Source organism: Pezoporus wallicus, unplaced genomic scaffold (genome assembly GCF_028554395.1).
Source record: "Pezoporus wallicus isolate ANWC-B61680 ecotype Strahan unplaced genomic scaffold, APGP_CSIRO_Pwel_v1 contig_2721, whole genome shotgun sequence".
Lineage (NCBI taxonomy): Eukaryota > Metazoa > Chordata > Aves > Psittaciformes > Psittacidae > Pezoporus > Pezoporus wallicus.
Window position 1 is genome coordinate 694743 of NW_026642515.1, and position 14401 is coordinate 709143.

Here is a 14401-nt window from a genome sequence, read left to right on the forward strand (position 1 = left end):
CCTCAAAAGCTTATTTTCTGCTGAAGTTCTGCCCTTGAAATTTTTGAGTATATGCTGTGAATATCTTGTCATCAGCATTATCCACTTTATTTGCAGTAATATTGCAAGTCTTTTGTAAATGTGTCCCATATTTGCAGTTCATTAATGAGTTCTTCCCAAGAAGCAGGAGAGTATGCATTCATTGCATACACCCATGATGTTCATGAGTTTTGGCAATTACCTCTCTTCTTATTCAAAACAGGACCTTAAGCTGCCTCAGGAGGACTGTACACATACAATACATGTTAGAAACCTATCTCAGAAAAGTCCATCTCCATTTGTTTGCATCTCCTGTCTCTATGTCTAAAATGTATAAAGGTTACCTGTTCCTTTTCTTCCGATGCTCTCTGTTGGAATTTTCTGATTCACTGCCACTGCTGGTGTTACAGCGAGATCGTGATCTGGAGAGGAGAAAGCAACGTCTCAAGATGAATTTATATACTAATATCAAAGGTTGTGTTTCTAAATAAGGAATGAGCAACAGTGGAAAAACATTATGAGGAAAAACAGAATTAAAAGTCTCCTGAGGGCTTGTCTGCACCTGAAAGTCATAATATCTTTTTCTCATTAACTGATTGGGAATAACTGCTTTGAAAGTAGTGCACCCAGAGTACAGTGTCAGTCAAGTGCTATTTCCCATCATTGTACTGCATTTTTGTTTTATTTTATCTCTCAGCACCCTTTATGTATATGCATAAGTAAAATGTTTCTCTGAGGTGTGAAATGTTTCATCTTTAAGCTGTATGCATTCTAGCTTTTTTCTTGTAGCACACTGTGGGCCACCCAACAGAAACAATACAGTAAACCTGGTTTTGTAGGCAAAACAAAATGCTTATCACATCTGTCTTTTTCTATTCACTTCAATTTCCATCTGGCTTCTAGTTACGTTCATATCATTTTTCAAATGTCAGGCAGTATGGAAGAAAACCCAGCTAACACTCTGACTCTGCTGGTCTTTATAAACACAGAAAGGCTGAAGTGCACACACTGGCAGGTATTTACCAGCACAGCTTTGGGATGACTTAATGCATTGCTACAGAGATGGTGTGTCATGTGAGGCAAAAGAAAGAAAGCAGTTACTTCCATATCACCTCTCACTGTGAAGCTTCAAATGGTAAGGTGACATTTATGGCTCTGGTGGAACTGGGATGGTGGAACAGAGCAATGCTAGAGTTCAAGAAGAGAATGGGCATATGCCTACTTATAGACAAACTCCTCTCAGCAGAAGGAAGTGCTTGGCCACTACCTATGCCAGACTCTCAAATCCCTGATTGCCACTGATGAACGTTTTGAAGCAAACAGACCAGCTGTCAAGGATTTGGTACTAGAAAACAGGATTCTGTTACTGTACTGCACTGTTGGGCTTGGTCCTAAAAAATGGCACTGTCATCAAAAGCTGGTTTGGACCATTCTTTAGAGTGACTATGATCTCTAAATGCCCCCAAAGAAAGACATGCTTGTGATGCTGACGGCCCAGCTGATTAATGGGGAAACCTGACGAATATTGACATGTGTTGGCCTAGAAGGATTTAGGATGTCAAGACTTATAACCGGTGATGGGTTTGCTGCAACTGAAAACAGAAATTTTCTTCTGAGGTCTCTGGGGGTGAAATAGGAGACAGAAGGGGATAACTCCTGATGCTGCTGTCAGACAAATACGCTTTTGTGTGCCTCCTGCTCTTTGATTAGCCACTTTTTTAAGAGAACAGATTTGTCAAACTGTACTCCAAACAAGCTGAGAAGTGAATGCATTTCATCAGGTATAGCTAACAGGTAATGGGAAGCACTTCATGAAAAGGTTGAAAGCTACTGACAAGCACCTGCTTAGTGCATGTTCTAACAGTGTGGGGAGAAGAGCCCAAATAGGATGAGAAAACACAAGAAAGACTTCCTAGACAAGAGAGTAGCAGCAGCATGGACCTCCCCTGAGTGTCCTATCTGCTCAGGGACATATTACTCTACCCTCTGTCTCTGAAAATAGGACACTGTTACAGAAGTCTGACACAGCTGAGAGTCTCAAATTTTTTCCATAATACAAATTATGGTTGATTTTATCAAATTGCTGTCATTACATGCCTCAGCCTATGGAGTCCAGACTCCCCCCTCTCCTACACCAGAAAATCATTAACTCAAATAGCTTCCATTAAAACAGAATAATAGGACTTAGGAAAATCATTCTGACCTAGCTTGTCTGAAGGGAATAGCCTTGGAAAAGTAAAATTTCCCTAGAGGAGAAGCAGAAAGCTCTCCCCATTCCCAAATTTCACTGTTCATAATCTAAAGCCACTGAAAGGCTCAGGACAGTCAATTTCCACGGTAAAAATGCACAGTTTGGGATGAAGCTGAAAGTGGGGATAAGAAAGACACATTTTACTCCAGCAAAATGTAACCCCAAAGGAAGAAAGAGGATTAAAAGACAGTGTCCAAATGACTGCCTGAAGCACAGAGTAATAAATGCCCTAGAACTACAACAGACCTTACATGCCCAAAAGGATACCTTTTTTCCCCCCTAGTCTCATTAGATGTTTAATAAATATTCCACTAATCTTGAATCTAAGGTCACGCAAGCAACACCGTTCTTTCACACTTCCAGGTCATCAGAGTGACTCCATTCTTTTACATTTCTCAGTTCTCCATTATTTTCCTACTCTGATTTAAGCAATTTATTTCTTAAGATATCAAGGCAGCAGAAACCACACCATTGCAGGAGAATTGGAAGATAAAATATCCTGTTTGTTCAAATTAAAGATAAGCCTTCCTCTAGCTTTTCAGAAATGGAAATCTAACCCACCTTTGGGATACTGCCTATAAAGTTACTTTGTGCTCCCTGTCAGGAAACCACCTGTTGGGAGACAGAAGGGCTGCTGAATTGTCAGCTGAGTGGCAGCTGCTCATGTTGGCTGTCAGAATATTATCTTTCAGTGACTATTAAATAATAGCTTTTACTGAACTGAACAAAATACCAAAAATCAGAACAAAGGTGGTTAGGTGACACCTAACTCAGGTGCAAGAACAACTGAGGTCATCCTGACCTCTGACAATTACAAAGCACCTTTCATTCTTTCTTCTCATGTTTTCTTGGTTATGTGATATATCTGATACTTTACATGTGCTATATCTATACGGTTTGATGCAAGGAGCAAGAACTAGGTAAAGGCAGTTTAACAAGTGGCACAGAATAAATACAGTCCAGAAGGCCTATGTCAACAGAGAAACAGTTGACAGAGAAGGCTCGCATTCTGGTGGAATCCTTTTCTGATTAAAAAGAGAGGAGAGTAGCCAAATTGTGAGGAAGTGGAGAAAGTCTATTACAATATACAATACCAAACCTGCAGCAGGCACAGGCTTTGCAGAAAGGTCCCTTCTGAGCACTGTGTTTTCCACCTGAGATGTCTAACTAAATCTTCTCATGTGCTGGACATCTACTACAGGATTATCACTGGCAGATTGTAATGGTGACATCCTTCAAAAAAATAATCCAATACAAGAGGTGCAAAGTATGCAAGCATTTTCTCTGACTTCCTGTGATTGTCCCTGGGATTTTGTATCTCTGCCAGAGCTCCTTTCCCATGCTGCAGCAGAGAATCAGATCCTGGGAGTGTCTCCTTTTCCTCACAAGCTTCTAGATACTCTAACATAGAAATGCACTGCACTGTTCCCTTTACTCCAGCAGCCAGAGCAGGACTGCAGGAGCAAGGACAGCTCAGAGCACAGACTCAGCAAGCAGTCTCATGGCAAGCAGAAGTGGCACTGCAGAACTCCAGATGCAAAATTCCATCAAAAGGTGAAGTTGTTGAAGGGCACACATGAATTCACACAGACACTATTTGGAAATGTGACAACTAGTCAAGACTGCACAAGGAAAAAAAAGCCAGAAGCTTCAGAAAAGAGTTCAGAAAAAAAATGTGCAAGACAGTGAGAACACCTTAACAAACTGCATATGCCTCTGCACCTACCTTATACAGGACAACTAATCTGAAACAATAGTATGCTTGCTTTCGAAACAGATTAATTAGAAGTGGACTGGGAGGCTAAAGAACTCAACACAAAATCTGCAGACACAAAATCCAAAAGCTAAAACTTTCGGAATTGACCTTTAAGTTGCAGAAAAGCCTTTAGTTAATTTCCATAAATTTCTTCTAGCATGGTGCAATAACAATGTGCAAGGCAGCTTAGAGGAATCTGTGTTACAGAGTATTTTAGCAAAAGCAAGACAGGAAAGAGAACAATAAATGGCCAGAATATAACAAGCCTTTTAAATAATTAAGAAGATGGTGGAGAGGGAACAAAGGAAGGGAAGGAATGCAGGGAACTAAAATATGATTAGTACCTTTGCTATCATTTCATGACTGCTATAAATTATATATTTACCTTCTCCTTTGCTTTAAATATGAATCTTCGCCACTGTTTTGATTTCTCCTGTGACATTAAGGAGGTTTTAATGAAACACCATTGGGTCACTTAATACAAATACACAAGAACACACATCTTTAAAAAAAAAAAAATGGAAAAAAAAACCACCAAAATTTTACCAAAGTTTTCCTTCAGCATCATTTAAGGCACAGAAAAGGCATGTGCTTGTTTTAAAATTAAAAACACTATAGTAAATTGTAAAGGCACGATCCCATTCAAACTCTCTTTGCAAACCTCTGACTTGTAAGATTAAGCATAGTATGCTGACCTTTAAAGTTTCCTACTGTTTCCAGCATAGCAAAGCCTGATGTTTTCCCTCTTAATTCCAGTAAAAAGTCCAGAAACAACATGGCTATTGTTATTAAACAGCTGGGAAAGGAAAGTCCATTAATAAAACCAAGATTCAGGAAGACATAATTAGGTTAGAACCTATCTACTTCACTGTTCCACATATGAGATAAGACTTTAAAAAACATATTGTTGGTGTGGTGGCCAAGAGAAAACTTGCTGTAGGCATGATCAAATGTCCACTGAGTAGACCAGCTAAATGCAATTCCCAGATGATCTTTGCATCTCAAAGAATTTCCTACTATGTAGTGCACAAACACTGTTCTTGATACAAGACAGTTCTGCACTGCACATGCCTATTCCTTTGCTTTTAAAGCCCAGTAAGCCCTCACAATAAGCTAGCAATGAAAGAAAACCCATTCAGGAAACACATTGCTATTATTTACAAAGGCTCTGTCCAACAGGGTAAATCAACATAACTCTGCTGACCTAAGAGAGAGCTACAGTGATTTTAACTTAGGCAAGAGGTCACAAAGCATACAACACTGGTGAGTTTCTTCACTCCTGTTCTAGACAGCTCATGGCAGATAATGGAGCAGCACAGAAACATGACAAATATAAAAGCTCCACATCAAACTAGATTTCCTCACAGACACGACGCCATGAGACCTCTTTTTTGGCTTTGAAAGCCAAAGAGATTATCACTTCATAGATGTCAGAAGGAGATATAACTCCTGAGGTGCTGGGCTTGAAGGCAGTCCTAGAAGACTGCAATGAATATGTCAGAGTAGCTATGCTTGCTATACTACACAACAGATCACAGCATCAGATTACCTCAGCAATGAAAGCAGCTTATTTGTTTTATCTCCACTGCACCTGCAGCAAAGCAACGTACTTAAAATACTGCTCAATATTAGAAGCTCATTGTCAAGCAAGCAACATTCATCAATCCTTTCCTTCACCAAGGAAAACCAGTTGCAGCAACTGAAAGGACCTTGCGTGTCCAAATAATGCAATTTCTCATATGCTAACATCATTTTCCTGGTACCCAGAGCAGCAAACAAGCAAAAAGCCTACCTTTTCAAAAGCAGATCTGGTATTCTTGGTCAAGTTTTTGTTGGGTTGTTGTTGTTTGTTTTGACTAATAACTGGCCATATAATATCTTTTTTCCTAGGACCCAGTTGTGTCTCCAAGAATGTTAACTGACACAGAGCCTGCAAGATTTCCACTGTGAGAAGCTAACAGTTAATTAACTCCAGGGCTCTTACCTCCTCCGCACCGGCTGCTCAGACTCACTCTCACTGCCACCTGATGGGTTCCGCCACCGAGAGTAAGGAAACTTTGGTGATTTATTGTAGTCACTAGGTGAATTATACAGCCCACTAGGGTTAAAAAAGGAAGAGCAAACAGTTGGTTTCAAAACTTCCAGGACAGTTAGGACAGGTAACTGAGATTCAGCCTACATAAATGAGAAGGCTCAAACACGTGTGCAAATAGTACCACTTTCCAGCAATAAGTATTTTACATTGAACCTTGAAAACGTAGAAGAGACCTCTTAGCACTGCAAAGCCAACAGCTCTAAGCTTACAAAATTCATAATCAAGTACATATATTCTTTTAGCATAATAAAATTTCTGCGCTTTAGAATGAGTTATCCAACCCAGAAGTAGGCAATCAAATGTACCTCTTTCTGTTTTCCATGGGTATAAATATGAAAACGGTATTCCCATCATGATATACATCTTCATCACAGAATAATGCTTGGGACCATGAAACAATTTTAGCTCCAGCTCTCTGCTGTTCACCCACACAACCCTCTGCCAATGGTATGGATATGTTTCACACTTCAGGTTATGTATTTTAGGCTATGTGAGACCCAATAGGTTGGGTGGTTACTGAATTAGATGCAGATTATCAAATGCCTGTATGGGTTATTCTGCAATACCTTCCTACAGAAGTGTAAGGGCCTCTTCCAACACTGTAACAGAGCCATTCTCAACCCTTTTAAACCGCCTCTAATAGTTCCATATGAAGATCCCAAGCTCTTATGCTGGAAAAATACAGTCCTGATCTCTTTCTCCTTTCCCTTGTACTACTCTTGATTTTCCAGACCACATCCCCTGACATATCTTTTTTCCAGACTGAAGGAAAAGTCCTGCCTGGCCTATGCCTTTGCTCCTTATACAGATATCCTGCACAGCTATTCACACCTTTGACTACCCTTGCTGCCCCACTGCAAGCCTTTTCCTGAGGTAAGGACATCCGAGTTGCACTTGTAATTCACAAAGTAAACATGTGATTCACAGATTTATGTAACGTCATAATGCTTTCAACTTGCTTTCCTACTAATTGCTAATTGTTTTTTCTGACTGCTACATAGTTCATGTTTTCATGAAGTTATCCATCATAGCTCCACAGCACCTCATTTTACTCAGAAATCTAGAGGTATTTTTTTGCCGTGAAGCATCTCTCTTTACAGTTACTGACTCGGAGTCATCCACCATCTAGCAATTCACCTCTCATACTTTAGGGATCTTTCTGCCACTCTTCACAGACAACTTTCACTCTAACTACCCCAACCAATTCTGTCCCATCACCAAGTTGTATCACCCCTTTTCCAGCTCCTTGAGAAATATATTGAACAGCAGAGACCTATGAACAGATCTCTATGGAAAGCCACTGGTGACTTTCATCCACTGACTATGCCTTTCATCCTTCTATGCCTACTTTCCAAATTTTTAACTGACTATTTATCCATGGCAGGACCTGCCTTCTTACATACAATACAGATTTATTATGACCTGTTAATACATTAATGTATTAGTATCTTTCAACCTTTTACTATGGCATGATATTTATCACTGCACAGTACCTAGGACACAACAGAATCATAGAACCACAGAATCATAAAATCATAGAATAGTTTGGATTGGAAAGGACCTTAAGATCATCTAGTTCCAATCCCAATGCCATAGGCAGGGATGCCTCGCCCTAAACCATGTCACCCAAGGCTCTGTCCAACATGGCCTTGAACACTGACAGGGGTGGAGCATTTATCACTTCCTTGGGCAACCCATTCCAGTGCCTCACCACCCTCACAGTAAAGAACTTCATCCTTTTGTCTATCCTGAACTTCCCCTGTTTAAGTTTGAACCCTTTGTCCTGTTGCTACAGTGCCTGATGAAGAGACCCTGCTCTGACATCCCTGTAGGCCCCCTTCAGATACTGGAAGGCTGCTATGACGCCTCCACGCAGCCTCCTCTTGTCCAGGCTCAACAGCCCCAACTTTCTCAGCCTGTCTTCATACGGGAGGTGCTCCAGTCCCCTGATCATCCTCGTGGCCCTCCTCTGAACTTGTTCCAACAGTTCCGTGTCCGTTTAGGACACCAGAACTGCACACAATACTCCAAGTGAGGTCTCACAAGAGCAGAGTAAAGGGGCAGGACTGACCTGCTGGTCACGCTTCTTTTGATGCAGCCCAGGATACGTTTGGCTTTCTGGGCTGCGAGCGCACACTGAAGCCGGCTCATGTTGAGTTTCTCATTGACCAACATCTCCAAGTCCTTCTCCGCAGGGCTCCTCTGAATCTCTTCTCTGCCCAACCTGTAGCTGTGCCTGGGATTGCCCTAACCCAGGTGTAGGACCTTGCACTTTACTGAACTTCATGCCTTGCCTTACCTCTTTGGGCCACTTTCCTCCCACGGTGCACCTGTTTTACTTCTTTGTGTTTCTGGGCTGTTTTCTTTTTTCATCTTTTTAAAGCTAAATCAAAGTACAGATACATTTATTTTTTTAAAACTGATAGTGTATAGATCACATGTTCTCTCCCTCTGACCTCTTAAAATTTAATTGTAAAGTCATACAGTCATTACAGAGACCCACCCTAATATACAGGTATTTGGCAGCTATGTGAAGAGGGCAAACAGCTGCTGTGTTGAATAATTTAATCTCTCCTAGGAGGAGAGACTGGGGGGGGGGGAGGGAAAAAAAGAATATGGAGGACCCGTAAATCGGCTCTACAGGCTCATAATTACGGCAGCATTCAGAATAAACGAGAGCAGATGCTTAGGCAAAAACTCTAACAATAGAGCAAAAATAAAATATGCTCTCACAGTCTTCCACAATATGCAGTTAACCAATTACTGAATCAGAGGCTTTATCTGCTTTTTATTCTACATAACACTCGATGGAACTTTCTTCCATAGATTTTCTGAAACACCACTGGAACGTTTTTAATTTCTGGCATAAATAGCGCCTGGTAACAGTATGCTCAGGCATTTAACTATGCCACAAACAAGTATTTAATTTTAGTTCAAAAATTCCACCAGGTTCAAAACTTCCATCCCATGTTCTTCACAAGTTCTGTGTTTATAGAAAGAAAAAAAGCCCTATAAAAGATGGTTCCCTAATCACAAACTTCACCCCATAATTCTTTTAATACATTTTTAACAACTGTTTCATCTCTTTTTCCAAGTGAAAAATTATGGACTATTTAATCTCTATCAGTATAGGATGCACCGCATACCCTTTATTATCCTTACTATCTATATTTCTTTACCATTTTCCCAGGACTACATTGCCTTCTTTAAGATGGGGACAACAAAGGCAGCAGGGGTGGTAACTATTCAAAACGTGACAGAACACAGGTTCACAGAGTAGCATCGTCTTCTCACTCCTACCCCATATGTTTTCATTTTGCTAGACACCGAGCATAGATTTGACAATGTGAAAGAGCTGTCTTTACTGACCGCTGCAAATTAAAGTACCAGGACAGTCAAGATAGTCACCTGGCTTACGAGACCTATCAATATTTGTAACCAGTATTCCATCATACTTATTGGAGATGGTTGGAAGGAACAGCAGAATGCTCCAATTCTTCCTTTATTCCTACCATTCTCACAGTGCCAGGTTTTACAACTTGCAACCCATTAAAGAAGCTAGATAGCCTGCTCATTGCCACTCCAAGTGCTGGAAAGTGACTTCCTGCTGAAGGATGCTTTTCACCCACCCTCTCACCACTGGCTAGTATGCATCATCATCTCGAGAGCTTGCTTTCTGCATGAACAAGCAGTTTGCCTGATACAGAACTAGACAGCCACATTGATTTCCACTAAGCTCTTTGAGAAGTATTACTGACAGCAACCCACTACAAACATTAATATATCTTTCTAAGTGCAACTTAAGATCTCAAAAAAAACCCCTTTACAGATGCTTACAGAGTTGAGGACACAAGCCAGAGTTCTTTGCCCAGAGCAGGAGGGGACAGACTTCGCTTTATGAAGGAATCGTGGCTAATTAACTCACTAATCCACTTTTAATGTCGGCCTTTGGTTACTACAGGTCACTGAGTTAATCATTTAATTCACACACAGCAAATACAATGCAAAAATACAGTAAATCAGCAGGAAGGGAAACTAAATTGCACTTTACCAGGCAAATAATTTTCTCCATACTGCATCCATTAATTATTGACTCAAATGTGCATACGATCTATTCCCAAGCTTAAAAATACATGCCTACTACAGACCAAGGAAGTAATTCAGGTAAATATACTTCCATCTTGTACTGCCAAAACCAATAGGTTTTGCATAGCATGAACTACTGAACAATACTTAGATTGAAAACTGTGCTTGAAGACATTTAAAGGGTGCTCTAAAATCTTAAAAAAATGAGAGAGAGAGAGAGAGTGAGGGAAATTATCTTGGGATGTGATTCCACTGCATTAGATTACTAGGCCATTATTCATTCAGAGCAGACACACAGTTAACAGGTAGAGAGCTACAGCATGGCAGCTTTTCAGACACTAGTACTATCTCCAGGAACACAGCTCCAAAAGGAACTGAGTTCATTCAAAGTCCTTGAAAAGGTTAGAATTCGGATTTCATGTGAGATTACTGTTGTTGGGGGTTTTTATGGTTTACCTTGCATTTATACCACTTATGCAGAAGTGACCAATTACGTATCTCTGCTGTGAATGAGATGTTAAACTACAAAAACTCTGCTTCTAAGAGCTGCAGAAAGCTGTTTTGTGATCATGAACAATTAATGCAAGAATTACACAGGATGGAGTAAACTACCACGCTATGAACACTCCACAAAGTATGTGTGCTACCTGTCATGCACACTAAGGCTGGCAGACATGAAAGGTGTTTTACATGTGCAGAGAGAGACACAGGGAAAACAAATAAATTTCAATGCAAGAAAAACAACTTCCAATACTTTTTTTGATGGAAGTGATTAGCACTGTTTAAAACTCTGACTCAGTGAGACTCTGTGAATTGCTTTTAAACTGCCAAGTTTAAAAAGTAAGAAACTAAATACTTAAACCTTGAAGGTGCCATGTTGAGAGCCCCTTATTTTGGTTCTTGCTCTACAATAGGCCTATCCATTTCTTTTTAACTGTTCATTGCTAAAAATTTATACATAGTATTTGTAGCATAAGCTGTAGTAAAGGGCTATTATTCCTTCCCAGTATGATTATCTGCACTATGGAATAAAGGTACTTCTTGCTTTGTACTTCTTGCTCTCCCCTAACAAATCACAGAAAGGTTGGGGTTGGCAGGGACCTTTGGAAATCACTTTATCCAAACCTCAGCTTAAGCACAGCCACTCGGAGCCAGTGGCCCAGGTCCATTCCCAGATGCTTATTGAATTATCTCCAGGGCTGGAGATTCCACAACATCTCTGAACAACCTGTGCTCAGTCACCCTCACAGTGAGAATGCCTCCTGATGTTCAGAGGGAATCTTCTGCATTTCAGTCTGTGCCTGTTGCTTCTGGTCCTATCACTGTGCACCAAGAGCCTGGCTCTGTCCTCTTTGCACCTTCCCTGCAGGTATGTACATAACTTTGTATTGTTTTCTCCCCAGTGGCCTAGTTTCAACATGACCAAGTGTCAAAATTATAATCTTTCTTTTAACCCATGATCAGTATAATATTCTAAGGGTTAGAATTTTTGATTGAATTTCCCTCTTATTGAGAAAGCAATTCAACTCAGCAATTCTTTTCTGTGTCAACTGTTTTAAACATTAGGCAATAGGAAACACTATCCACCAAGAATTTGCAGTAAATCTTAGATCTTTTCTCAGAGGTCAGTCCCGATACACTGTATGTGAAGCACACAGCTTCAATGGAAAGATAAGGACAGAATTATTCAGCTCAAAAAAAGAACCTGTCAGGGTATGAGGCATGCAGAGACAGACATTCAGGCAACTAAGCAAAAAACTTAGGTGCCAAGTTTTTTTTTATTCACTGTTTTGTTAAATCACTCTTTTTTTTATTCAGGCACCCAAATTACACCTAAAATTAAGGGTGGAGATATAAATCCCTTTCTGAATCTGAGCCTCATCTCTTTCTCTGAAATATGCGTAATAACCAAAGATGCATTAAACACAGCAGGCCATGGAAGTTCAGAGGAGCACTGGCAATTCCTTGCTCCCAAGGATCAGCACGAACACTCATGAGCTTTGTTCTGGACTTAACAGTGTGACAGCAAATGGACTCCTAGAATAACAGCACTGCTGGGAGAGAGGCCACGCCCAGCTCTTCCGTGCACATATCTGAAGCAGCACCTGCCCTGTGCAGAGGCAGACCTACACGCCGACTGCCCTGCCAGCCAGCCCACAGCTCCTGGGGGAGAGGCACATAGCAGTTCACATAACTATCGTAACCAGTGCCAGTGGGTCACTGTCTGTTTTTTCATATTTAAAACTGAGTCTGTTTACTTTCCCATTAACTTGCCCCAATTTGCGGCTTTCCAAAATCTGTGTCACCTGAAATCCCTGTTCCAGGTTCATTAGATGATCAGGGTTTGATAAAATTAATTACTGGCCAACACTCTCTGACCTTTGTGAGCAGATCCTGAACTTAAGGCCATGATAAACTGTTACTAATGATTACTAAATGTGTTCCTCTATCCAATGCAATACACAATGTCTTTAAAGCTGGAAAGGGAACTAACTGCTGGTCTACATACCTTTTCACTGGGGAAGGTGCAATAATTTTGGTAGTTCCTTCATCCTCATCATTTGTGGTAATCTGGCTCATGTTCTTAGATCCTGGAAAAAAGAAAACCACCACAGAACAGTCCTGTAGCAAATATCTTGCACCCCTATTCAGTATAATCACATACTGAACACAGTGCAGCATAAGAGGTAAAATGATACACAAGACATCTGGTACATGCACTACTTACTAAGGACGTATAATGATCACATTTTTATGTCTTACCCTCCTAAGAAAGTTTAACATGCTTAACATGGGGGAATTCATTAGTCTTGCATATAAGACAAAGGGGTTTAAAGCTGTTGTCCTCAAACTGAGTCTATGACATTGCCACACCAGAAAGGAATTCTCCGCTTAGTCAACAATAAGAAGAAAAGCGTTAAGTAGAATACAAGCTATGAAAAAGCTTGGGGATCCCCGCTGCAATAACTATAGCCTCCAAAACAATTGTTAGATTAGATAGTAAAGCAAAACTAGTATGCTTGCTCTAAGAAACCATTTTAAATTGATGTAGCAACACAGTGCAACACAAATATATCCTAAGTTATGACCAGGAAAATAATAACTATAAATCAATGGATTATGAAATTAATAATGTAAATAGACAATACCGAATAATACTCTGACAGAGACAGCTAAGCATCAGTTTCAATGAGTCAGAAACTTTCAGCCAGTATTTGAAAGTTATCTGACTAGTTTCCAATTTTGTGAGAAATGCTCTTTCCATTTTGACTCTACTTTTCGCAGTGTTGGCATTGCAGTCCCCACCTGCGCCACAAAAAGGAACCTGAAGAAGCTGGAGGAATGTGCACTTTCCCCTCTTTTTGAGCCCTCATATAACAGGCTTCAGACAGATTTGGGTATTCATGACTTAGGAGCACTGAGGGTCAAGGGAATCTGTGTATTTTATACTGGGTTTAAATCAAAGTCACATGACAATATTATGCTCTACAGATGTATTTGTTCAGTATCATGAACAAAAAGTGCACTGTTCTGTTCAGCTTGTTATGTATATATTAATCATCAATTCAAGTTTGTCCTACTGGCACTTTGATTTTAGTTTTCATGCTGTGATGTTAATATTAGTCTGTAATTTTCCTTCAGATCACACATTCTCTTTCCATATAACCAGCAATCTCAGTAATTTCTTACAAAATTGTTATCACCTCCAGAAACAACTGCTAAGTAAAACAACAAAGCAAAACCACTGATGATGTATACAGCTTTGAACAGGATCTATTCTGAGCATGTTCATGAAGATAATGAAACAGATTGACTGAAGCCTATAAGACTGCTAACAAGTAAATATCGTCCTCTGGGACAAGCAAGCAACATCATAGTGTTGTTAATACAGCGGTATAAACTCAAAGCCCTTTTGCTTGGCTAAAACATCTTAACATCTTAAACTGTGATGAGATTTTGCATTGTAAGCTTTCTCTACAATCTCAGAGAAAGATCTCCACAATCTCCCTCAACTTTACATATCAGCCCTTTGACATGTAAAGTCTCTGGACTTTCCTCTACTTCAGCACAAGTACTTGAGATATCCTAAGGCATCTTGTCTGGCCATCAATTGCCTTTCCCGCAGGTTAAATCTGCTAGTCTTCTGCAGATGCTTCATATGCTGCAGAGGGTCTCAAGTGGCCTTTGTCACCTT

General features: G+C 40.2%; 1 protein-coding gene across 5 annotated transcripts in view; it reads right to left on the bottom strand.

Moving 5' to 3' along the window:
- The window catches only part of EPB41L4A (erythrocyte membrane protein band 4.1 like 4A), a 121945-nt gene that overhangs the window by 19222 nt on the left and 88322 nt on the right, over positions 1-14401 (bottom strand). The window contains exons 13-17 of one of the 5 annotated variants that reach the window (XM_057430851.1): positions 12716-12797; positions 8420-8503; positions 6010-6123; positions 4411-4458; positions 363-440 (exon numbers count right to left, since the gene is read on the bottom strand). In XM_057430851.1, the coding sequence (XP_057286834.1) occupies positions 363-440; positions 4411-4458; positions 6010-6123; positions 8420-8503; positions 12716-12797 (406 nt within the window). The remainder of the gene's footprint in view (positions 1-362; positions 441-4410; positions 4459-6009; positions 6124-8419; positions 8504-12715; positions 12798-14401) is intronic. The other 4 variants (XM_057430853.1, XM_057430852.1, XM_057430854.1 and 1 more) reach the window with 4 other exon arrangements.